This window comes from Meleagris gallopavo, chromosome 5, assembly GCF_905368555.1.
Source record: "Meleagris gallopavo chromosome 5, MGAL_WU_HG_1.1, whole genome shotgun sequence".
NCBI lineage: Eukaryota > Metazoa > Chordata > Aves > Galliformes > Phasianidae > Meleagris > Meleagris gallopavo.
This window is the reverse complement of record NC_139408.1, coordinates 45,229,274-45,257,131: the sequence shown is the minus strand read 5'-3', so window position 1 is coordinate 45,257,131 and position 27,858 is coordinate 45,229,274. Positions and strand designations below refer to the sequence as shown.

Here is a 27,858-nt window from a genome sequence, read left to right as displayed (position 1 = left end):
TGGCTACCCTGTTTCACAGGCACATTCTCAAGGACTTTGTACTAATTGTTTGGAGAAAACAGACAGGAATCCTGTCTTTGGGGAGACCTTATTGCTCTCTTCCAATATCTGAAAGGTGCTTACCTTTTTATCTGAAAGTGAGAGTGGAGTTGATCTCTTCTCACTGGTGACAGGACAAAGGGAAATGGCCTTAAACTGCACCAGGGTAAGTTTAGGTTGGATATCAGGAAAACCTTTACAGAAAGGGTTGTTAAGCACTGGAATAGGCTCCCCAGGAAGGTGGTTGAGTCACCATCCCTGGATGTGCTTAAAAACCGTTTGGATGTGGTGCTCAGGGACATGACTTAGTGGGGGGTTGTTAGTTAGGGTTATATGGGTAGCATGGTTAGGTTGTGGTGGGACTCAATGATCTTTAAGGTCTTTTCCAACCCAAGCAATTCTATGATTCTATGAAAGAATGAAATCAATTATCTCTTGAAATAGTAATCTCTCGGTCAAAACTTTCCAATAGTTTTTTGTGAATCTCCAAAGATGAATCTTTCCTGGAAACACTTTTGGTCAACCTCTAATTCAAGATGTTAACTTGAATTTTCCAGGGAAGAGCTAAAATCTAGCTAATAACTTGTTGTCAATACCTTCTCTGTCCTTCTTGCAGTCCTATTTAGTGAATTATATGCACAACACTACTTAGTTAATCTGAAATTAATGTTACTTACTGGAAAATTGTAAGCACAGTTCTTCCTTACTGAAATATACTTCTTTTCCTGTTCCAAAGTTTGGAGTTGTAGCTGATTATCATTGTGTCCGTTTTCCTGCTGTAAGCCCAGTGTACAAAGCTTCTTATAAAATTCCAAAAACCGTAAATGCTGCTCAGGAGTAAAAATGCCTCCAAAATTAAAATAAGAATAAGATTACTCTTCTCATTAGAAATGCTATAACTAGTGCTCAAGAAACAAATACCATTTGCAAATCTACCAAGTTTGCCATGTTGTGTTCCCTGTATCATCAGTACAAATTATACAGGAAAGATTATTAAAGAAAAATGGCAGCTACCTATAATGGAGTGAATCTTGATTTGCTTATGTAATTCTTGGAATAACTAAGAATTTAGCAGCAGGACTGCAAATATAATTTTTTGTTCCACTGACAGGATTTTCATCTTTATTCCATTTTCAGATCACTGCAGAGGTCAGTCACATGAAGACTGCTTGCTCGCAGAAAGTTGAAAAATTAGACCACATTGCACCAGATAGTAAAGAGTGTAAGAACGAAATTATAGAACATGAACTGGAAAGCAACTAATAAGATGACTTCAAAAATTTAAAAAGCTCATTTTGTAAGTATACATTTAAAGCGAATAAGCAAGGAAAAACTGAGATTACTAATCAAGACAGAGGAAAGCTATCACTGATTGGTACCAAGAGACTTAAATGCTTTTTTAAAAACAAACAAAAAAACAAAAAAAACCCTCAAACTTTGCTATAATACTCAGCTTCAGTACGAGTAATAGGATTACCAAAGACACAAGCTCTAAGAAGAGAAGGAAAAGGTCAGTGCATACTTAAACCATGCAAGAGGTTTTCAAAATGTGCAAAGTCAGATGTGCTTTATTCTAGTATGAAAGAGTATGAAAACTACTAGCTGATGAAATCATATGAGTGCCGTATCAGACTGGAAAAAGGCTGAAGCGATACTAGCATTTAATAGCTGGAGAGGGGAAGAGCAAGTCATATAATTTTAGATTATTCAGATTAACTTAACGGTTTAAAAAAAAATGGAATAAAAAAAAAATCACAAAATTTACTTGTAAACACCAAAAATTAAACAAGAAAATGAGCAACAGTCAACACAGAAAGAACAAAATCTCTCAAACAGATTCCCTTTCCTTCTAGTACTGGTTAACAGGACCTGCAAATAGCAGAAAATGCAGTAAAAAGGCATGCCTGTTGACATTTTCATAAGCAAAGAGAGATCTGTAAAGTTGCTTCAAAATTGTTTGATAAGAGACAACAACAGGGTACCATGCTTAGTCAGATATGACAGGAAAGACTAAATAGGCACCAGTGTTTTTTAAAGAAAAGAAACAAAACCCCAACTTTGGAGTTACTTCTGTTCATAGCCTGCATTTGAACAAATAACATTAAACTACTGCAGACTACTGGAAAAAAAAAAAAGACTTTTTCAAAGTTAATATAAACAGCAATTTGGCTTGCAAGACATGTGAATGTCTTGCCCCTTCATTTTGTTCAGGTCTCCTAAGGCGTAACAATTCAACAAAATGTGAATTAGCTAGACAGAGTTCAGAGGTGTAGAGAGATCAGCAATTATAGTCAGTCAATCTGAAGAAGATTGAGAATACACGATAAAAACACGATGGACTCTTCTAACTCTGATGTTCTGTAAACAACACTTTGGCACTACAGAATAGCCCTTTCAGGTTATTTGCAGTGAAGCAGCTGTCACCTTGAGAATCTCAAACCTGATCAATAAATGACCTTTTCTAAGATTTGCAAGAAATATCAAAGGGCTTAAGAGTCCAGGAGGAAATTCTCTACAGCTTAATTGTGTGTGCCCCCTTCCCAGGTAAGTTCTGAATAAAAGTGGGCAGAATGATCACAGAAAGATCTTCCATGCACAAAGTGCTGAGGTGCAGAAAACAGGAACTAGGGGTACAGAATGGGAAGCTGGGAATCCACATGCTGTTAGATCCCCATTTTCCCCTGAAGTTCCTTATGGGCTGCACTTTTTCTTTCACGCCTCAAAAAAAGATATCAAGCACAGAAATGAATATACAAAGTTAACATCATACTGCACTGTCGAAGAGCACTAGTTTCAAAAATTCAGTCATCCAACTCAGATGATCTAGAATATCCAACAAGGTATAAAAATAAATCAGTCAAACCAATAAATAAAAGCCATCATGCTTCCACTTCTGTCCCTGCTTAAACATAAAAGAACGATAAACCAATGGACAGTTTAGGTGGAAGTTCACAAAACCCAATATTTTCTGGATAGATGATTTCAGACTTGATGCTTTATTTTCTCTCTGAACTATCATCTCATCCAATTAACTGAAATCTGGATATCTTTCCAAGAGCTTCAAATTTTCTGACCTTCCCTCATTTTTATTTTTATTTTTAAAGAACACTATATCATACCATATAATCCATTGCACAGTTTTCCCAAATGGAAAGATAAGGAAACTAGGATGGATTCATCTGCTTTGAAGGACTTTTCACAGAATGATTTCACTAAGGGGAGCACAGTTTGCCTTCTATCATCTGAAAGACAAAAGAGACTTTTAAAGTTAACCACTTGTTATGAAACATCCTAAAAGACCACACAGAGTGGGATTTTACAACGAGTTACAAAAAATATTGTTTAAAATGCTCAGGAGTCTTTTTGGCACACACTCATTGAAGGCAGAAAACAGGAGGCAGGGTGATGAACATTACCACAGTAGAAGTCCAGATTTTTAATACCATGCCTGTTCTAAATCTTTGTGTGTTTTTAGGGAAAATTTACTTACCAGTAAAAATTGGGACAGAGAATAAATGAACAGCTAATAACTTCTCTGCTCACCAAGAATATAGGGAGTTAAAGAATACAGCAGTATTCCAGCAATAATAATTCCTATAATAGTATGAAGACAGCAAGGTTATGACCAAACATGACCATGATGGTAAAAAGAGAAATCTGAGTCTGACAGAAGTGAATTTCTGCAACCTACTGAGAAAACTGCAAATCTTCTGGCAAACAATAAATTCACAGAGAAACAAAATAATTAAGGGCAACAGAAATAATTAATGTCAAATACAGCAAGGAGTGCCAAAGCACTCGGTTCCCACATAAAATAAAGAGCAAATATTCAAAGAAATTGATGTTTGGAATTATTTTAAATAAAAGCACTGTATTTTAAAATATTCAAATTTTAAATGGATTTGGATTTTTTTTTAATGGTAATTTAACTCCCATATTCAGCAAATACAAATGGATGAACAAAGCATTTATATTGACTTGAAGAAACACTGTGATATTGTGAGAGAGAAACCCTAGGATACAATATTGAGTCATCTACCTTGAAAAGTTTGTTTCGTATTTCAGCCATAAAATGAAACCTACGCAAACCAAACACCTGCAGACACATTCCTTGCAAACCTATTAAGAAGTCATAATCTATTTTTCTTAATTTTTCCTTTTTCATGCCTAAAAGCAGTAGCAATTAGAAAGGTGGAGGAAAGATGGGCAGAAACAAAAAGAAGCAAAAACATGACAGTATCAACAGAATGGCTTGAGAATTTGAAAGTTAACCTGCCAGCTTACTTGCTAATTTGAGCACTAACTGCTAAAAAAATCCATTGATGACATTCTCCCCCAAGTCTTATTTCTTTATGTATTTCTCCATATGGCTTATAAGCAGTCATGTATTTTAGTAATTCATCACTATGTTCCTGTAAAGTAAATATTTGCTCCTCACTTCTGTGTCAGGACGTACAGTCAGTAACACGAGAGTGGGAGTGGGAAATACGGTGCAAAATACAGAGTTACTAATGAAGATAAACAACTAAAGAGGTTGGAAAATGTATAAAGAGCAAAGTGGCAATTAATTAGCAATGATCATCAACCACTCGTGGAGCTTATAATCCACTTTTTTTCATACACATTATAGACAGGATCTTTCATGTACTTCACTTCCTTGTACACCTCAGTTTGTACAAAAGCAGCGGAGAATGCAACTAACATTCAGCCAGAAAAGCTGCCTACCACTGTCTTACACATAGACCTGAAAAATTTGGTACAGACTGCAGAACAAGGTGCTGCATTTACCCAGAACATTCCCTACTGGAGAGTAGCCAGCAACTCTTCTTAAAATTTGCTCAATCACTGCTGAACTGAACTGTGATGGGAACTCCAGCACCATGAATGTGGACAACTCACCATCACTAAGAGTACCAAAGACAACAAAGAGGAACCCCTACATGTGGAGAAGATGAAATATTCATGTTTAAAGGAAAGATATTGAGCACCGGAAAAATTACAAGCATTTACATTTTCCACTTTAAACACAATGAAAAGCTTTATATAACACACATATTTCTTTGTTGCAAAGAAGAAAGCTTTCCTTATCACATACCCACAAGTTTACCGTGTTTTAAATGGCAATTGCTAAATAGATCAGTTGTGCACACTTCAATTTATTGGACATACTTTTTTGCCCCAAAATTTATGAATGTGTTCAACATATAGCATTGTTAAAAACTGCAAAGTTTATTGACACACACATAAATTTCACATCATTGCCTCAGCCTGGCTTCAGGAGCTGCAGTCTGTAATTACAACAAGCTTTACTTCAATTAAGAGGCAAAAAAAAAAAAAACAGTTAATAGCAAAATAAACCCAAAAACAAACAAACAAAAAGTAGCCAAACCCAACAACCCACAAGTATCTGCATATGTTGAACTAACACTTTGTATTGTGTTATGTATAATAGCTTTAAGTAAATAGTAGCAACTCAATACTCCTATCACTTGTACATTAGTTTTACTAATTTGGTTTCATTTAATTATACTAGAAAGTTAGAATAAGAAAATAACAGCTTTTTTCTTTAGAATAAGAAAATAACACCTGGTTCACCTTTCTTAAAAAACTAAAGCACTGCAAGACACGAAATACATAAAAGATAAAAGAAAAAAAATAAAATCAGATATGTGTTAAAAATGCAGGTAGAACAAAGATTCAATTACATTTATAAGATGCATTGAAGAGTTAAAAACTGGGCTACTAGGACAAAATGAAGTCCTTACCTGAGTCAAACATATCAAGCAGATTCACTAACGTCTCAAAAGCTGCAAGGCGTACACTGCTGCCCTCATCTCTTGCCAGTTCCACTAATTCGGGAAGCACCACGGTTTTGGTTAGTTCTGTCCTGCAGATTGAGGTAAGTATTTAAAGAGAAAACATATAATAAATCAAAGTTGCAATCACAAAACAGAATTCTGAAACTATCCTGAAATATTGAGTTAGTTATTCTTAGGGTGTTCAAGAAGGAAAAATTGACCAAGTTGTAAGAAAATGAAAATTAAATAGAAACATGCATTTCATCTCAGGGCTTAAAATATGAAACTTCATCACTAAAAAAAGCATTCAAACTAACTTAAAAAAGAGAAAATGCAATCTGAAAAAATTCAAAGGAGTCCAGCTATTTCACTATGTCACTAAGAAAACTTCTGATCAAATATTCAGGAACTCCTCAATGAAGTTCCAAATGAGTCAATTTCAAGTCAAAATGATTAAATACATATCAAGTGGGACTGAAGCATCTAAAAATCTTATGCTTTGAAGACCAAAGACGAGCCTTCTTTGCAGAGGGTAAGCAACTGCTGCACAGAGAACATGAAGCTTCCTCACTCACCCTTAAAAACACTAGCTTTTAGGTTTGTTTTAAAGTTGTAATGAAAGGGTTTCAACACAAGAAGGAATGAAAGACTTTCGATATAAAAACTTCTTTTTCTTTTTTTTTTTAATAGAATTCAAGATTTTTAAGTGTTTGAATTTGTACGTATTCGAATTAAGAAGTCTGCTTTGTTGTGCTCTCATGAATGAGCTCTTGATCTGCTCAGCCATTAGTGAAAACTGTTGTAAGCACCACAATGGGACTTCAGCAATTTAAAATAGACACAAATACGGCCCTCAGTGTTTATAATACTGTCCAAAACATAAAACTGCAGAGAAACACTGATAAAATTATATACACAGGCATTAACCAAAATGGCAAAATCTAAGCTATGTTTTACGCTTTGAGCAACTCCATGCAGAGAATTTAGACTCTGTCATTTCAGTCACAGTTTTTAATATAAAACTAATCACAATCTCTAGGCTGACAGATTTTAACAAATAAGAACATCCAATCAGACCATTTCGTACGTAAGTGAATACAAACATTTTCAAATTTTACAAGTAATTAGCACTAGCTAATTCATGCCTTGGAGAGTTTATTAGCTAAATAGCATTCTTCCACACAGATGATTAATCATGTTTTTAGATTTTTTTTATATTGTATTACAAGAAAATTACATGATACAATTTAGTAATAGCATCATTAAACGGTAACAACATGTCTTGAATCTGCTGTCACACTGTGCCTTCATCATACACAAGAAAACATGCTCATTTCCATTATTTTGTCTTTATTTCCCTACTACCTATTCATCCTCAACATAAAACACAGCAACAGTTTACACACTGAAAATACAGATTGCCATCTCTATGAGATTAAAGTATCTAAATCATTATGATGAGATCAGGCAGAAAACTGACAGAGAAAGCAGTGTATGAAGATACATAAATAATAAAAACAGACAGTGGAGAGGAAAGAATTAAAGAAAATTATTCAGAATGGACCCTTAATTGATAGTTATGCATTTAGCTCTATTGAGCCACTACATTAAGGCTGGGTAAATTGCCAGTAATACTGCCATTTGCCACTGCACAATACCTATGTTGTTTTTAGGCTTTCCTCGCCCAAGTATAAAACATTGAATTTAATTAATTTTAAAGACACTCAACAGCATGCAGAAAATGTTATTTTCCTTCCAAAAAGGTCATTTATTAGTATAATGTATTGCCTTCTTGCTACGCACAAAAACAATTTTTTTTGTTTCTTCTTTCTTGCTCTTAGAATATCTTGAAATTAAACAGCTTTTGGAGGAGGAGTGAGGAAAACAATATAAACGCAACACATTGCATTCTTATTTCAACACTTGTCTGCTCATATATCTATCTATAAGAAAACAGCTGAGGGCAAATACACAGATTCACAAAAGTGCTGCCTGAAAGCTACTACTGAAAACCATTTTCTTCTCGACTGACTGAGTCACAGGTCAAGAAAATCCGTGCAGCTATCATCTTTTTAAAACACTAAAAATTTTCCAGTCATATGTGAAAGCAATGCTCTGTAACCATATCCATATTCTAGATAAGAGTTATTTTATTCAAAATAGCACTTTCATCATTTAAAAATATATATTTTGCTTTGCTGTTGGTCACAAAACATTTTCAAAGACAGATTCATATGACTGTTCCTCTGCTCCTGACTATAGCAGAAATTAACGGAGGAATCCATGGATCTCATAAGGAAACAGCAAAAACAAACAAACAAACAACCCCCATATATATGTGTGTGTATATGTAAACATATGTATATATGTATATGTATGTATACGTATATTAAGTATATATAGTGGTATCAAAGTGGTGTTAAGTGGTATTAAGTATATAGTGGTATCAAACAAACAAGAAAAAATGAAGGAAGATGAGTGGAGAAGATAAGAACATACAATATAGGGAGTGTCAGAAGAGATAAGTAAAGGACCATATCCCACATGAAGGCACAGTAGAGAGGAAAGGAAAAGAAGAAAAAAAAAAAAAAGGCATGTTCTGAAAACTTATTTTTATGGCTTTATTTGTTTAGGTGACATTGAAAAATTTCTAATATGACAGCTGAGACAACTCCTCCCTGCAAAACTATAGTTCTGGAATAAGAAAAACCGTGATCAGCCCTTGAATATAGATAGAACCCTCTCTTTTATATATTTTTAGTCTCTTATTAAACAGAACTCAGTCTTAAGATATAGAATGGTACACGTGATACACACATGCAGTAAAAATAAATGTGATTTCAAATTAGTACTTCAGTTCAGTAAAGTGTGTGTTAAATTTTCAGTTCAAAATTATCAACCAATTCAGCCTTTCTTTTCTTCTATCATATGTTCTTTCAAATCCAAAGCTGTTCAATGAGGAAAAATGTTACAATGATTTACCATTCCAATCTACCTTTTGTTATAAAAGAAATTAAATACAAAAGCAAATTAATAATACTACTTAGTTATGAATAAAAATGAATAACACTCTTTTCAAATTCATTCACAATATTTGAACTTTTGAAGGGCAAAGCACAAATATAAAATTATTCCATATGTGATAAAGGAAAGTTTACCTGAGAACTTAGAAATTACTGTTCTGCATGACCTCACCTAAACAATGTGAAACTAAGTGCATTACCACAATCCTTTGCTCTTACCATGAATATCCGTTCCTATATCCGAGTACACTAAAACATAGCCTAAACATGCACTTTTCTGATATTTCATAGCTGAGAGGTAAGTAGCATTGCTTGCAAGAATTTCTGGTGCTTTTGCTTTTGGTTTTCTGTTCATAGTGCTGGTTTGGACTTTTTTTGTTTCTTTATAGTTCAGCATCTAAATCACAACATAATTCATAATTTAAAAAAATATTCAAAAGGCACAGAAATAATGTCCACAAGTATGAGTGCTAACAAACAGAAGTGCATTTTTACAGTAGTTCTCAAATTACATTTCAGTTTCAGACTCATCACTGAATCTGCTCATAAATTCACAGCTGGAAAGGCCAGAGGGACTATCGAGATTTAATCTATCCACCTTTGCAACAAGGCACAAGGAAACTCACTTCATTATTTCTTCAAGTCTGTAAAACCAGGTACTGCTTTTTTTAACTCCTGGCACAGGACGCATTCTTTGTATGGTTCAGCAGTTCTACTATCACAAATAACAATCTGAAAATATAAAACAGCAACCACAATCTCTAGGAACGAAGTCGTACACTCCAAATACCTTACTGAGAATGCATGAATTAAGTCAGAAATCTTAAAAAGAATTTTTAGGTTACCATTACTATTTTTGATTGTGCAATTAGAAGTATGCAAGTTGTACTCACCCTATTCCTTGAGCTATAGGTTCCAGTTGCCGACACATGCAAGTTCTTACTTCATACTCTACATCCTGGCACAGTGATTTTACCAATGGAAGAATCTCTCTTTTAACTCTAAATACACAAACAATTTTGATTAATATATAGAACAAAAATATATAGAATCCACTTCATAGCATTCACATTTTATCTATATATGACTTCTAACACCAATTTTATTTTTTACTAATTTATCATGGGTGGCAAATGATTTTTTGAAAACTTGTAACACTGTACATCAGACACAAATATATACTAACAGAAAAAGGATTATTTACAGTCACTGTAATTTGCTCATATTTCACCTACTGTAGTCTACACTATGGAAGTAGGAGGTAGGCTGTCCTCATTTACGGCTGTCCTCATTTAATAACTATCTTCAGAACAATTTTTGAACACACTGTAAGAATACCACAAATTATATAAATGGAAGTGCAAATCCCAATTAATCTTGTCCTTTTTTTGAAAACGGAAAGTACAGAATAAAACAGAAAGCTAATAAAAGGTTGCTTATCGAGTCAGAAATCACACTGAAAAATAGGACAGCTCTACTGATTCGGACAAGAATTAATCTTTTCCCATATATACCAAGGACATTCCAAATCAGCATTCACACACTGTGGTGGGTCCATGGATTGGAAACACATTTGGTGAAAATATTTTACTACTGTAAGACTGAATAAACCCTCCAAAAATGTTCTGTTATCTGCCCCAACCGCTTGGGGCAGATAAGGGGTTCAGATTTACTTTCCCTATTGTGCACCACTGTCCAAACTCACACACACCAAATTTAGGAACTGGATATTACTAGGCAAAAACAGTGGCTCCTAGTGCATCTCCACATGCATAGATTGTATATATATATATATCAACATGTGAAATTTGGGTAGGCGAGATGCTAGGAAGAAGAGGCTTTCTCTTCATGATAATAAACTCTAAGTAATTGTGTTTTGTCTCCATAAGTTGCAGAGACGTCCACTGTCTTATTTTCTAGCAATAAGAACAACAAACAAGAGTGACATGAAAATGGTACCCACATCAATCTATGGAAGAATATACAAGCTGAAGTTAAAAGCTAGTTTTGCAGTGAACATTTTGTTATTACTTATTACTAGCTTGATAAAGAAATCTGTAACATGATTTTTGCAATAGTTTACTCTTCTCTCCATAACTTTTGTCCACAAGGAAATACTGATACACATTATGGAATGAAAATGTATATGCAATCTACTCACATGTGAGATTCAAATTTGTTAGCTAATTTTCCCATGATTTTACAACTAACTAAGCGTGACTGAAGTGTTTGAGAAATCTGTGCCTTGGAAACAAGTGGATTCAGGATCTACACAAGGGAAAAAGAAGAAATGTCACAGGTAAATCATGCATTCCCCTTCTTTAAAAATATTAAAAAAGAAAAAATAGAAAAACATATATACCAGATGTCACCTACTCCTCTCATGAAATCAATTACTACTAAAAATAATAATGCATTTTTACATTAATAGTCTACTGAAAACCTGCTTTTATTATTCAGTTAATTATAGCATATTAAACTGAAAAACATTAAACATTAAATCTTGGCCCGAATAGCAGTTCACGATTCATATCACAGCCACAGTTTTACATCTGTCTACTTGTGTTTTTATTTTGAGACTAAGTTTGTATATGAATATTTATAGCTATTAGCTGGTAATTTTCACAACAGCTGTTAAATATGTTCTGCTAACAACAAAAAAATTATTAGAGAAATAACACTGAGGTTCTTTTTCTTGAGTTTTCCTCAGGAAACATCAGCTTTAATGTGAAGCTGTGAAGCAAGAATTTCCCTTGATTATGCATAACTGGGGAAAGGTTTCATTCCTATGTAGATTCAGAAAACCTCTATGTTTAACTGGAGCTGTTCTGTCATTTGTTGGATCACCTCTATGGTGCCACAAACTAAGATGTGCAGAACTCCACATTTAGATATACTGTTTTTGGCCCAGAAATAATCATGGAAATACAGGTGCCATGCCAGGGAGAGCATTACAGAGAGGGTTCTCCTGCAGTCTGCCAGAGTTCCTAACTCAGTCTCATTGCATAGCTCCACAAAAGGATAATATATATACAGGGCAGCAAAGTCTAACAATAGAGTTAAAGTATTTTTCTCCTTACTAATTGAAATTCTAAGGTGAAAAAAGTTATGCTCACTATAATACTTCATAAGCAAATATTTCATAAGTTATATGGAAAACAGTTTATTACTCATCTGATCTTTGAATATGAAAGCAAACACACCACATTAGTAACTCTACACTAGGTTTTGGAGCTGACTATAAGTTCTTTTTACCTTTAGAAGCTTATTTTTCAACAGTGTCAGATTCTAATTACTAATTTTAATGAGTATTTTTAAATCACAGAAATGATCACATATTTACAACTGTATATAGTTCTAAACACAGTAAAATTATCACTGTCTCAAAGCTTTTAAACTTAACAATAAAATACGAATTCTCAAAATAAAACTAAATAAATTAGTTGACTAAAGGGGAAACATTATGATCTATGTCCTTCCTCTTCCTACACATAATGTGATACTATCCCATAAATCAAAACAGGATACATGAAAATATGTTACTAAAAATACTAAGTGTAAGGGAAATATTACAAAACATATAAACTTTATCTGAAGGATGAATATCCCTGAAGAATACTAAAACTTGTCAAGGTGACCCTCCTGTATTTGTCTAGCATGTTCCTCTCTTATATGTTCCATAAGCACTACTGTTTTCACAGGCACAGAACTACCACAAATCTTACGAACATGAATGAGATGGAAGGGAACTACCATCTTTTATTTGCAGTTAGCATAAATGGGGAAAAAATCTTTCATTGAGAGGGTGGTGAGGTGCTGGCACAGGCTGCCCAGAGAAATTGTGAATGCCATCCTGGAGGTGTTCAGAACCAGGTTGGATGGAGACCCAAAAAGTCTGATCTGGTGCCCGATTTAGCATCTGGCAACCCTGTCTGTGGCAGGGGGATTGGAACTAGATGATCTTTAAGGTCTCTTCCAACCCAAACCATTCAATGATGCTATGATATTATTACCTCATGTCTGATAGTCTCTTTGGGTAAAGCTTCTATTACAGCAAGAAGAGTTTCTAGCCATGCGTTGCTGACACCTGTCAGAAAGAAATGAGCTATACTTTATGCTGTACATATAATGAGTATAAGAAAACACCCATCAGTTTTACAAAATTACTACTTGAAGAGATGATTGAGGGGAAAAAAAAAAAAAAAAAAGAACTTTCTGGGGTCATTCTGACTTTCCAGTACCTAAAGGGGCCAACAGGAAAGCTGCAGAAGGACTCTGTCAGGCTCTGTCAGGACAGGACAAGGAGTAACAGTTTTAAAATAAAACTGGGTAGATTTAGATATGTGTGAAGGTGGTGAGGCACTGGAGCAGGTTGCTCAGAGGGGTTCTGGATGCCCCATCCCTAGAGATGTTCAAGCCCAGATCAGGTGGGGCTTTGGGCCACCTAGTCTACTTGGAAGTGTCCCTGCCCATGGCAGGGGGTTGGAACCAGATGGTATTTAAGGATCCTACGTACCCATGCCATTCCTTGTCTCTATGATTAAGCAGCAAGATAGCTAAGAAGCAAATTCTGTTCGTATTCCTCGTGTTTTTAATTCTTAGAAGGGAAAATAATTACTCTGCTTTGAAAAGAAAATTTTCCTCATTCAGAAGCATAATCTTTTCTTATAAATCTTTCTAGTTTTATAAAAGGCCTTTTTTCTTTTGAATCCCCAAAATAGTGTCAAAGAAGTTAAGAGAAACGTAATCATCACAGAACATCAACCCTTCTCTCACAATTGTCTCCTCCACAGAATTCTGCTACTTAGTAGAAGTTTGGACCCTGTAACAACTTTTAGATTTAGTCCTTCAAATAAATTGTTTCTGATCATTTCAATCAGTAGCAACAATTACTCTTAAATATCACTGTGTACATGGTTAGCATGCATAAATATGTCATTTCATGCAAGTCTAGATACAAAGTTGCTCACTGCTTTACACAGTATTGTACTGTCACTAAGGAAACAAAACACGCAAAAGTAATCAGTCACCATAAGCATAGCTATACAGCCCTGACCTGCATCCCTGTGTTCCAAGTTCTGGAGAATGATGTGTAGGAAGGAGTGGGAGTATGTATGAATGGACACCGATTCATCTTGCAGTACAGTTAAAAATGAAACAGCAGCTGTTAACTGCATTTCCACTCCTGCAACATGCAGCACCTCCTGTATAATTAGAAATTATATCAATGTAGAACACAAAGCAGAAATGAACTGAAAGAACACTAGAACTCAAAAACATTCATTTGAAGAATCAGTATGCAAGAACCTGAGTAAACTACAAAATTGGCTAAAAATTATTTTCTCTTAACAACAATTACTTGGAGATATTATAATATCTGATACTATAGCAAGAACCTTTTAAGAAAAATAAAGTTAATTAAAATATATTTTCTGACCTTCAATTTCATCAATACATAATAGTGGATTTTTCTACAACATAAACTGAGATGTAAGAACAGACCAGACAACAACCTCACTTCTGCTATTTGTGCGTATGAATTATAAGAGATATTTCATTCATCCAGTGAGTAATACTAAAATAACAGAATGTAATTCAAATTTCATTCCTTGCCAGGCAACATGGAACACAAATGAGTATGTGCATATATAAATTATATACACACATATATATATATACACACACGTATGTATACATATCTATACGTATACACACGTATATATATACACACATACATGTACATACACACACACATATACACAGATCATAACATAGAGCAGGATGTACCAGAATATTTACGCAGGTAGCTTGGCATCTACTAGTACTCAGATTTTAACATACAAGAAATAAGAAAACTATTGGGTTGTCTTTAGAAGCGTCAGTTCCAAAGTCAAACGCAGATAATATGAAAATATTATTAAATTTGCAGAATGAAACAAAAAGCAAATTTAAATTTAACATTTGTTTGCGAAGAGCTTGCAGGATTTGTTCTAGGACACAGCATTCGTTGCAAGTATGAAGACATCTATTAGTTCCATGAAAACTCCATCTGTTTACTTCTCTAACTGTATCCTTCTGCCTCACAAGAAAATTAAATGCATTACTCTACTACTACAACATTACAACCATTTTACAAATAATTTCAAACTCTGTAGCAACTTAAAAGTCTGCATTTCCTAATCAGTACTCTATATACAAGTTTTTTCTCATTTTTAATGTGCTTGAGATGAAGTGCTTTCTCAGGTCATGTATTAAAATATACTGATACTCTTAGCTAAATGTTCAAGAAAACACCCACTATGCACCTAAGCATTACACAGATGAATTATGCTGAGAACATACAGCCTGCAGAGATCATCTGAGAAATGATTAGTTGCTTACTTCAGAGTAAAACAAGAAAGTTTTCATTACACAGATGTCAACCAGTGTGCACGTGCAAATGTACAGCAAACATGTAACTTATAGTTCATTATTTCTCAACAGCTTTGTTTATTTCTGCAGGAAAAAAAACAAAAACAAAAAACAACCCAACAACCAAACACAAAACACAGCATTGTGGATCATCCTGATCTAAGTATGATAAAATATTTGCATTCAATAACCTTGGGAACCACTCTCTTTTCACAAACTTTGCTCCTCCATTGCTACTACATCCACAGCGAAGAATAAGGAGCTATGGATTCTGTAATACAAATGTTGTGGGCATACATTCTGGGATGTTGGTTTTCTTGTTCAAAAACACTTCCAAAATGATCAAAAGAGCCACATGCATACTGTGGATGACAAGACTTCACTGTACATCAGACTATGGTACATAGTACATCAGTGAACCAGATTATACAAATACTATTTGTAACATTTAAAGCTAAAAGGAGCACTTAGATTTAGACCTTTTATATTCCAGGAGCCATTATATTTCACTCTTTTCCCTCTGCCTCGAGCCCATTAACTTAAGTTTCATTTCATTTATCATCTAGAAAGGCATTCAGTTTAGATTTAAGACACCTCATGATGAAAAACACACTGCTTTTCAGTTAGTTGATTAAAGATTGATCATATTTATTATTAACAATGACTCCTCCATTCACCATTTTTCTGTCTTCGGTTTCTAAACCTTGTTTCTTCACGCAGTGCTCTCAATTAAGTGTCTTTTATGCAGGAAGATACTTTTTAAAAGTAATTAAGTACCTCCTGATCTGTATGTACTAAGATCTAATTCCCAGCACGCTGTTAGATATTTTCCAGGCCTTAGGCCCTGATCATGCTAATGACCATATTTGGGTTTTTTCCTCCATTCTTATATAGAAAACTATGAACTGAAGACTGTATTTCCATAATAGATATTTTATTAAAGAGGCAAAGACTACCATGCTTCCACACTGTTATTTCCTGCTCATATATCCAAGAATTATTTTGTTGCAGAATTAAAGCAGAATTTTCATTTTCAACAGCTTTTTTCTTTTTAATCTCAACTCTTACATTAATATTTTTCCTATATAAATGCATAAAAACAACAGTTTATTAACACTAAAGAAGCATAGCCTGAAAACATGATGTGAAAATGTTTTTCCTTGATGGAAAAACGTAATATCTGACACAGTAAAAACAATAACACATACTTTCTTCTGTTTCTTGTTACTGAAACTGTCCGTAATATTATGAACACAGTGCTTTGAAAACAATTTCTACAAGCAATCCATGTGATTTTCTACCTATTTTCCCCATATAGAGTGCACACATTCACCCAAATAGCTTCACACAAACACAATGGTCTTTTAGGTGACAATTTATATAAATTAGAAACAGGCTTAAATCAAAATGATCAGTCGTGTTAAACCAGGCCAGAGACTGCTCTAAAACAAAATGTTAACAGTACAAGCAGAAGACTGACAATACCCTGACAAAAGGAAAATGATAAAGATAAATCAGCAATTTGCTGTTATCAAAATAAACTTTCAGATATTTTGATAGCCAAAAATAATACAGTCTTAGAATCACTGAAAACCACTCTAAAAAGCATGCTAATGTATTTAAAGTCTTAACTCCTAACGTTGCCTTGTATAGCTATATATAGCAAATAGGAATAAACATCTGCTTCTGAAATGCAGTCTCATTTGATTGAAGCTGCTCCTAAAACCACATCTTAAATGCACTTTTTCATTTCTTCCACGGTACAGTAGGGACAGAAGACAAACAGAGATCATTCTTTTTCTTAAAATATTCCTTATACAAATAAATAGGTGTACGGAATTATTGTTTAACATTACATGGACAGCATGCATTTACCACAGCCAACAGTAGCTTACTAAAAATGTGGAGGGCAGCACATGAATCTTAGGGCAGCTAAAAGCAAAGCGTACTTTTCTGGATAGCAGGATGTTGGATGGAATGAGGTTGAGAACATAAAATTGAACCAGTGTGACTGGCTGGTCCTCAGAAAGAGCTCTCAAAAAGCTGTCAAAGCATTGGCAAATCTTCAGAACACATAAACAGTATATACAGAAGTATACTTCTGCTTTCTTTTCCCATTTTAACACTTTTCAAAACAGATACTACTATCTGCAACGCTACTTAAGTTCAGTCAATTAATAGGGAAGATCTGATAGGCACAGCTCTCCGAGCAAGTTTCCAATATAAGTACTAAGGATTTTTTTTTTGCCTCTTTGAAGTACTGCTGGAAAAAGATACATTCAAACCTCATTACACACAAACTTACTCGGATTTTTGGTAAAACTCGACGGAGTGTTTCTGCGGGATTCTGTCGCATCAGGACTGGAAGATTTGCCACCACGCTTGTTCCTTGGACATCCTGGCCAGAACTTACAAAAATACGTATACAGATTACTTTCTAAGACTATTGCAAGCTCACAACTTTTATTTAAAAAAAGAAAACAGCCCTCTGCCACCCTCCTTAGGTTATACATCATAATACATCAAAAGGCATTATCTTTTTTAGATAAATAGTAGAAAACAGCACTAAAAGCATCTCAATCATAAAAGCTGTAATGTATAATTTCTAATATGGAATGTAATAATTTTTTAGTGTAACTTTGGAAAAAAAAACATACAAAAACCTTAAAGATGTTTTTTTTTTTAAGACTGGATGATCGAGGCAGTGATTTTACGGAAGCTTCTCTTTTATACGAATACAGGTGATAAAGCATATGAAGAAAGAAGATACACGTTATAACAGAAACCTACCCCATTTGCATTTTTGAGGGAAATCAGATGCGTGTTATCAAATTGGATTAAAGAAGCATGCAAAAGCTTGACTAGATTACAGATCTTTCACATTTTTCCTTAACCTATGTCTCTGGATGGTATCCCACAATTTAAAGAGGAACAAAAAGAGGGAAAAAAAGAGAAGAAAAAAAAAACCAAAAACATAAGGCAGATGGGAAGGAAATGGTAGGTAATGGTAGGTATAGGTATCAATGAAGAAAATGCACAAGATGAGAACAAAAACTACCCAAGCTGATAAATTTCCAAAATGGAATCCAAAAGAGCCAGGTTCAAGTATAACTGGATACCAAAACTAACAATAAAACTAAATATAATACATCCTTTCCCCTGCTTCTAGGGATAAAACCTGTTTTTCTAAATAAATTCAGATTTGTTCCAACAGCTAAGAAGCTCTATTTTAAATATGCACATTTCAGTCAACCATGCACATATGAACATTTTTCTTACAGTGTAACATTACAATTAAGTGCACAATACAATTATACATATATTTTTAAAAAGAAAGTCATAGTAAAACTACTTAAAAGTATTTCCATATACCACTTCCCATCTGATAGTCATTGCAAGTTGTCTTACTTGAACACGAATTCATCACCAGGTCTAAGCACACCAATTCGTCACAATAAAGTAGATTTACACAACAGTCTTCCAGTTTTGTTCTGCTACTTAAGTATATTAGGCATTTCATAGTCAAGATGCAAAGTCTTTCTGCAGCATTTAGAGCTAAAAAAGGTTTTGCACGTTGCACTAATGCTAAGTAATCCTGAACATTTATATATATCAAAAAATTGAGGGGAAATGATAGTTATTTATAAGTACATTCAAGAAGGCCGATTTAAATCTGTTTTCTTAAGTGCATACAAACGCGCTTTTAAAAAACAAGGATGTTTGTATAACAAGCAAGAAGCAAATATAAAAGCTCTGGTTAAAATCAATCCAAACTAGCATAGCCTAACAGAAGTATTTTATTCTCATTCAATCTCTGCAAGCTGGAAGGTAATACATACAACAGCTCACTTCTGTGCTAGGTTACCATCCTGCAGACAGGAGTAATTACTGAATCATCAAATGCAAACCATCACCATGCGTAAGGAACCTAACCTTTGAAAACCTCCTCTCCAACAAAAACATTCCATTCCAGATAGCGGGAATCATGCTATTGTCTTTAGGTCTTTCTCCTTTTTTCTTTTTTCTTTTTTTTTTTAATGAAGTTTGTAAGTTAAAAACTTGTGATGGAATCATGCAAACTTCAGACTGTGGGAGATTACCCCTAGGACAATTTTTCTGTGAAGTCTGTGACCATGTATGTTACCACAAAATATTAAGAACTATGCTTTTTTGTCAACAGAAATCCAAAAGCGTTCCTTTCTGATAAATCCACCTATTTCACATTTTTATACATAATTCATCCCTCTTAGTTTATCAGAGAGAATGTGATCTGAAGAAAAGCTAACAAAGTTAAGGTCAGCAGATTCTGAGTTCCATACCACTGATTTATCATGTGGCCTTAATACCATCTTAATACCAGTACCTCGGTCTTGACCAGTTTCTCTTCCTTCGCTTTCCATTTTCTTCACAGCAGTAGTGGTCAATTTAAAATATCGTTTTCTACAACTCAGTATCATGTGAAGTTCCTCACTCTTCTCAACTATCATAAAGTTTTAGTAAAATATTTAAGAGGTACACTTAAATTCACAATGCCAGAACCCACTCACAAAACTTTAGTAAACGAAGTTCAATTGCCTGCAAATAGGACTAACTTCAGATTTCAAGGTTCAGAAGATTTCACAGCATACAAAAACAACTAACATTTCCTGTATTTCTGAATATAAGTTCTTTTCCTCTTTCTATCCACCTTTTTTTGTTGTTGCTGCTGTTGTTTATAAATACAGTATCTATTCTAACTGAAAAAAAAGTTATCAGCAGTTTTGTTATTTTTTGATCTTCTGTTAAGACTACTATTGATTAATCAAAACTAAGCTAAGTGGGTTTTCTTGAAAACATCTAAGGAGCCAATTTTATGACTGTTGTTTTTTTTGTTTTGTTTTGTTTTGTTTTAAGTGTTGTCTGTAAACACAAAACAGTTGACAAATTTTGACAGAGCAAAGTTAAAACCCTTATTAGCACCATTCAAAACCATGAATGGATAATGGATAAAAGTACAGATTTTCAGACTGATTATAATATTAGCATCCCTACAATCTTATTAGGAAACATGTGCAAGGTCTCTCAATAAAAACACGTTTCTCGGTATCATCTAAACTCAGTGATAGAACAGTGTTATGTCAGCCACTGAAAAGGGATTTAAATTAATAAATAATCTATTCACAGCTTTCATTATTGTTGCATTATTCAAAATTACATTATTAGATATTTTAATGAAATGAATATTAAAGCCTTTCATCTGCATGGCACATTTCTCTGTATATTACATGCTAATTCCAGCTAAGTTTTAAAGCAAAATTGGGAAATCTAGGGTCCCCAAAGTGGAAAAGGGTCACGGGAGAGGAGGCCCACATCTTTTTTCACTGCAGCTTGCAGTCTCAGAAAGAAAAAGATGCATACCTTTATATTATCCAGTAATAATATAAAAGGTCAAGATACTTGAAGAAGCTATATTTTCTGAATACTTCATTCAGTCTGTATCAAGGTAAAAGAAATCCTAACCACTAAAAAATACCACCAGTTTCATCAGTCAGAAATACAAAAAAAAGGGCAGCGTTTCCCTTTAAAACAGAAATGCTGAGCACTTGGTCTGCTGCCAATTAACAATGTGAAGCAGGAGGCATTTCAACACCTACACAGCCTGTAATTTTCCAACTGTGGAAGATTTTTCTTCTATTCCTACCAAAAAAAACTGCACCATAGATTCCTTCTCCTTTAAATGTTAAGGCCTCATGGATTAAAGTGAACTATTGCTAAACATTCAGATTAAGATTTTTTTTAATAATAAATACTAAACAGTTATTCTCTTCAGTCCTATACTATTATGCAGGTGCTATTCCTTTATTAACTGTGCTAATTATAGAATATTAACAGAGCCCTATACTTAGTAGCAATTTAGCTCAATCTTTTTTGTGCAAGGAAAAACCTTACAGATAATACAATTTAAATACGAAACTTCAGGAGTCATCTTCTGAGCTTATCCTACAGGAGATCCCAGTGACTGTACAATGATGGGAATTATCATCCTGGGATGAAAACTCTCACACCTGAACACTCCCATCCTAATTCTCACCATCTCTGCAACACCAGCTGACCACTGCAAGCCAGCAACACAAGAGCAACTCAACTAAAAGGTTCATTAAAAACCTGGTACTTCTCAAGGGCAAAAGTAGCAGTGGGCCATCTCCCTTCAGCTCCTCCACTCATTCTTGCTTGTTTGTCTCCACATACCTGCATATGATGATGTCTACACTACATGAGACCACCTTACAATTGGAATAAAATCCACTTAGAAATCCATTTTCAAACATACAAGAGACAAAAAGATGATTGAGAGAACCAACAAGGCTTCATGAAAGGGAAATCATGCCTGACCAACCTAACAACTTCTACGAGACGACTGGCCCAGATGTTGGATGTTGTTTTAGCAAAACTTTTGACACTAGCTCCCATAATATATTCATGGACAAAATGAGAGAAGTACTAGCAAGATAAATGGAACTGCTGCAGGCTGAAAATTGGATGAACCATTGACGTGGCAAAGCAGCCAGCTGGAAGCCAGTCACTGGAGGCTTACACTGGGGGTACATACTAGAGGCATTACTGGTTAGCATGTTTAGTAATGACCGGGATGATGACACTGTGTGCACCCTCAGTTAGTATGCAGATGATATAAACCAGGAGTGGCCAATAACCTGGAGAAATAGACCAACAAGGATCTCCCAGAGTTCAACACTAGGAAAAGCAAGTCCTGCAGCTACGTAGAAAAAACTCCATACACCAGTACAGGTTAGGTCCTAGGCCTAGGAAGGACCCTGACGTCTGATGGATGCCACATTGACCAGGAGCCAGTAATTACTCTTGTGGCAAAGAAGGCTACAGCATCCTGGATGTATTATAAAGAACATTACCAACAGACCAAGGGAAAAGATAATTGCTCTGAGTCTCATAGACATACCGGAGCTAGTCCAGTGAAGATCCACTAAAATGACTAAGACATTACAGCATTTAATATTGTTCTCAGTGCCTAGTGACAGGACAAAAGGCAATGGGCACTGAAATACAGAAAATTCCACTTCAACCTTAATAATAAAATGTATATTAAAAAAAAAAAGTCTTTAACATTTTAACATCAGAGTTCTTTAAACATTGGAATGAGTTGCCAAGGCATACAGTGGAGTCTCTCCTTAGATATGTTCCAACCCGGAGGTCATGACAATACCTTGAAAATATTGCCCTAGTTCACCCTGCCTTGAGCTCCCCAAAGCTCTCTTCCAATCACAGAGAAAGGGCCTATAATTCTATTGATTCTACGTATGGTCACGATTCTACGTGCAGGTTACTTTTTTCCATCCATACAAGCAAATTTTCAGATTAGCTCCCAGCCAACAATAAGATTTCTTATCTTACAAGTAAATACTTAAAATAAAGGCTTCAAAAGTTCAACTTCTGCTTAATTTTAAAAACTGATTCTTTAAAATGAGAAAAAAAAATTAAAGAGTTTATGGATACTTAATTAGAAATACTTGTATCTGGAAAGGTAAAAAAAGACTACAGCTCCTTCTACAGCATGAACAAAAATTAGCCACTGAATGATCCCCAGGAGAATGTTACCGCAAGGGACCTTGAAAAAGAGAAGGATTTGCAACTTACTCCTTTGCTGGCTCTAGTCTGCAAAAACACACTGACAGGAGCAGAATGCAACATTGTAGAGAGGACTGAAGTACAGTGCTTGAACAGATTTTGTTTAGTACTGTTGCTTTGTAGTTCAGCAAAAATGATTTGCTAAGTAGCATTGAATCAAGCACTAGAATCTGTGCTTTGCATAATTTAGTTTTACAAACCTAGAAATTCTGATGCATAACTGCATGGGAATACTGCACTAACTCATCATGACATCATTTTCAGTGCAAAATTCCAAAAAGTTGTGTTGGTCCAAATCTGCATTCGCTGGGGAAAAAAAAAAAATTCACCTACTTCGATGAATGAGGCATTCGAATAACATGAAAACACTTTTCAGTCTTATTCTTAGTTTTTACAAAACACATATACTTTAGGTGACTTTGAAAATATAAAACCAGTGCCTTAGATTTCACTCACAGAATTTAGGTACCTAGTAATTCTGTTCTTCAAATTCAACCTGATATGGATCACTACTACAGAATTTCTTCTTTGCCTCATACAGTAAAATTTAGAACCCAACTAGAAAAAATAAACGTACAAGATGCATTATCAGTCATTGAAATAGAATGCCCAGAAGTTGGAGAGTACTTGGAGACATTCAAAACTCATCCAGACAAAGTCCTGAGCAACCTAATTCAACAATAAATTAGATTCAGTTGGGAAGTTGGCACTGCTTTGAGCAAGCCATTCAAACAGATGACTTGCAGAGATCCCTATCTCTATACTGTGATTGATTCATAGATAACCTCCTCCTCATATAAAAGCTCAGTATCTGACATGATTTTGCCCTTTTCAGAATCCTTCAATAGCAATTGTCCTTCCAGGATTTCTGTTCTCCAGTTCAGTGGTTGCCAAGGCAAACTAGAAATCCTGACAAATATTTGTCAGTAATATAAAAGGTGCTTGACCCATAAGACTTAGAGAATCTTCTTTGCGTTTATTGCAAGGATTTTTATATAGAAGCTTTTCTTGTGCAAAAAAGGAGACACAGACTTAAAACTGACTAAATTGCTTTTTAAGGACTACTCTTGCTAAGTAAACTAATGCTTCCACAAGTCTGTTTTTTTTTTTTTTTTTTTTTTTCTAAATTTTACCTTTGATAGGTTAATTTAAGACTTTGTTTCATTCTAAAGAAAAAAAGAAAGAAAGAAAAAAATCCTGGGAACAAGAAAAATGTCCTGAAATTACGAATATTCACAAGTGATTGTCTTTCAAGATGAATCCTCCTTGGATAAAAGGTAATCTTACATTTTCTTGAAGAACACAATCCTTTCCTAACACTACTCCAAGGCATATCTGAAACGCAGTAATTTTCCTCTTACTTCATGCTATCTACGCTTACGTTTCAAGCATATTTCTGTAAGCATAAATTATATGAGTGTCTAAACATCTATTTGACATATTTAAGTGTATAATAAGCAGACCTAGTTCCAAGGAAGGATTTGTCATTTTATTAAAATAACTCCCTTTAATAGTCTCAGTTGAACAAAAGTTTAGAAGAATGAGTTGTAGAAATATTAACAGCTTTGAAATTACATACACATTTCAAGAGAAGCTTTATAGACAACATAAAGGCTGTAAAAAAAACTGTATATTATTATCTAACATGCTGTAAGTGACAAATAAAAGTAACTGAAATCAAAACAAAAGTTTTATCTGATCACTGGTAATGTGAAGATATTTGGGATATATCTGATAACTATCTTTAAGAATATCATAGAATGGGCTAGGTTGGGAGGGACCTTAAATAGCGTTTAGTTTTAACCCCCCTGCTGTGGGCTGGCTACCCCCCACCAGGTCAGGCTGCCCAAGATCCCATCCAGCCTAGCCTTGAACACCTCCAGGAATGGGGTATCCACAGCTTCTCTGGGCATCCTGTGCCCCTGCCTCACCACCTCCTGAGTAAAGAATCTCCTCCTAACATCTAACCCAAACCTCCTCTCTTTCACTTGAAAGTCATTCCCCATTGTCCTATCACTATCTACTCTCATAAAAAGTTGGTCTCCCTCCTGTTTATAAGCTCCCTTTAAGTACTGGAAAATCACAATGAGGTCTCCCTGGAATCTTCTCCAAGGTGAACAAGCCCAACTCCCTCAGCCTATCTTCATAAGACATTCTCTCATCATCATGGCCCTCCTCTGGATCCACTCCAACTTCACATTTTCCTTGTGCTGGGGGCCCCAGGCCTGGACACTGTACTCCAGTTGGAACCTCACAAGGGCAGAGCAGAGAGGGAGAGTTACCCCTTTCTCCCTGCTGGCCACCCATCTTTTGATGCAGCCCAGGATACAGTTGGCCTTCAAGGGTAAAACCCTTCGTGGATCCTTTTCAAAAAATAGTGTAAGAACTAAAAAAAAAACACTTCTCATTCATACATACATTTGCATAATTACAAATCTTTGCATCATATCAGCTATTCTATGAGTCTTACATATTAAAATCCAATAGGGGAGCTGCTAAGCCACACACTGCACTATTTTCCATTGTCAGAACACCTTTTCAAGGCCACAGATTCCTGTGGGAAGCACGTAACAACCTCAGAACTAATTTAAATTGTTCTAGAAGCAAGTAGCCTTTTTCTGTAGAAGGCACATTAACATTTGTGTACACCAGCCTTCACATTCAAGAAAACTAGGGATTACCCTAGATGCAAGATTCTGGAAGAAAGATACAAACCAGACTGAACTACGCTCAATGCTCTCCAAAGGACAGTGTCCAAAGCAGCATCAAGAAGCTTTGCCCATCAACCACTCCCACCTTATGGCCAAATTAAACACAGAAGAAACTCCTATTACTAGGCTTCTATAAATTTGCCGAAAGTAAGATGAATCTGAAAATATAACATTTAACCAATGCTCATTTTAAATGAGATTGGAAGTTCCTAGTAATATCCCAGTATGACCATCTTATTACAATTGGCATCCTAACACTTTTCTATTCAAAAATACAATTAAAAAAAACCCAAACATCGCATTTTCCAAAATCACCATCTCAGTCTTCTACTTAGTACCTATGTGCCCAGCATATTTTTAGAGCAAATATGAATAAATTCTACACTGAAAGAAACAAAAGAAGAAGAAATTAATCTGATCATACTACATTATCCAAATATGCACCTCTCCAGTTTATTCACTGCATCACCCATAGAGATAGCTATGTATTTATAGCATGGAAGAAATAAATGCCTCAGATCACCTATCGAGTATTTAAGTCAACTTAGAGTCTTCTTCAACTTATGAGTCATTTTATTGTGAGGCATCGTACACATCAGATCCAAAAGCTCCCACTTTTATCACTGTGTGTCTGTTTATCATGTATACTCATCCCTCCTGAAACATAACACATTTCATAATTTGTCACTTCTAAATTGTTTTTCCATAGCAGCACTAATCTGACACTTGTGGAAGTAGATAAGAATCTTGTCATAAATATTTAAATGTACAAACACTGTAGTGACTGATCTAACAGAAGATATCACTTCCCTTAACCTCATCTCTCAGTGTAAGTCTCTTTGAACTTTATTTAAAAATCTAACTACGCTACACTAACTCCATCAGCATACCATTAGGTAAAGCATATCACAGGTTAGGAAAGCTAATGCTACTGGTCTGTTTATCTGCACTGCTTCATTAAAAAGCAGAATAAGCCAGAATAACAAACTAAGTTTATATATCAGACGCTTTAACTTGGACAAATCGTACGTGAAACGTATTTTGTATGCAAGTTGACTGTCTACTTCTGAAATGGCACAGTAAATTGAACCAAAAAGGAAATGAAGGAGACAAGAAGAGATATTTTTAAAATGTTGATGCAGAAAAAATCAGTGAATGAATGAAAAGCCACAAGAAAAAAAAATGAAAATGGTACAGCCGTACTGAATTCAAGGGTTTGAAGCTATTTCTTATAGCATTTTCACATTTAAGCAAGACAGATTTATCTAGAGAAATATTATAGGTAGAGGTACACATAATAAGCAGAGTTTCTGTTTCAGTTAGAAAAATATGGGAGTAAAATTGTCAGCACTGAAAAAAAGCATGTGAAATTTTAGAAACTCTTCTGATGCTTCAGCTATAGAGGCAGTTCTTTTTCTCACAGCCAAAGAGCTCAGAATAACTGAACTCAGAATGACATCAAACTGATAACACTAAATTTTTACCAACTTATTGATATCATAGTCAAAGAGTCTAGTGACCCTTAAAAAAAAAAATCATTAGAAAACAAAGCACAGAACAACAAACTGAACCCTGACATAAGCTATAAGCTAGCCTGTAAAATGCTGGTAAGACTTGCTTTTTCTGCCTCTATTATTCAAATACTTTCAAATAGTACTGGACATCTATTTCAGACTGAAGCAGCTATGTACATAAGCAATACAAAGTCAAACAGCTGACTGTAGCACAGTTCCCTCATCCATCAGCAGCAACCACAGATCAAAGGCAACTTCCAAGAGGAATGTGCAAATACCTAAAAATCACTTCAATTTAAGCTGTTGCCAATTCACATCCAGTCAAACAAAGAAGTGGTCTACTTGATTCATGTTCTCTTAGGAAAGTAGGGCAAAATTCACCTTCTTAATTAAAATGAAGAAAGAATCATGCCTCACAGAAACATGAAAGATTTATTCCACTGATGGCATACAGCTTGGACTGGACAGATAACCAAGCATATAATCCAGGGAACATGATAAACAAACTGAAGAGATTACAGGTCCTGCAAATTTCCATGTGTTTTGCAGAATAATTTCAAACAGTAAATTCAAATATATATTATACATACACAGATAATTTATCTGAATTTACATTCTTATTAAAAATCATTAAAAGCACAGCATCAGAATATCCTTCCCCCTACTCAAGCAGGTTTTGGTAATTATAGTCCCAGGCCTGTCTTTATAATGTTCTCTACCT

General features: G+C 34.8%; 1 protein-coding gene across 9 annotated transcripts in view; it reads right to left on the bottom strand.

Annotated features, from left to right (window-relative positions):
• PPP4R4 (protein phosphatase 4 regulatory subunit 4) overlaps positions 1-27,858 on the bottom strand; it is a 62,129-nt gene that overhangs the window by 21,557 nt on the left and 12,714 nt on the right. For 8 of the 9 annotated variants that reach the window (XR_014883740.1, XR_014883739.1, XM_085225553.1 and 5 more), the window contains exons 3-10: positions 17,577-17,679; positions 13,917-14,064; positions 12,874-12,947; positions 11,022-11,128; positions 9,754-9,861; positions 5,805-5,926; positions 3,159-3,281; positions 717-886 (exon numbers count right to left, since the gene is read on the bottom strand). Coding sequence is in view for 7 of the 9 variants with exons in the window: in XM_085225553.1 (XP_085081679.1) it covers positions 717-886; positions 3,159-3,281; positions 5,805-5,926; positions 9,754-9,861; positions 11,022-11,128; positions 12,874-12,947; positions 13,917-14,064; positions 17,577-17,679 (955 nt within the window). In the remaining 2 variants the exon portion in view is untranslated. Of the gene's footprint in view, positions 1-716; positions 887-3,158; positions 3,282-5,804; positions 5,927-9,753; positions 9,862-11,021; positions 11,129-12,873; positions 12,948-13,916; positions 14,065-15,241; positions 15,356-17,576; positions 17,680-27,858 lie in introns of those variants that run through there. The other variant, XM_085225556.1, reaches the window with a different exon arrangement.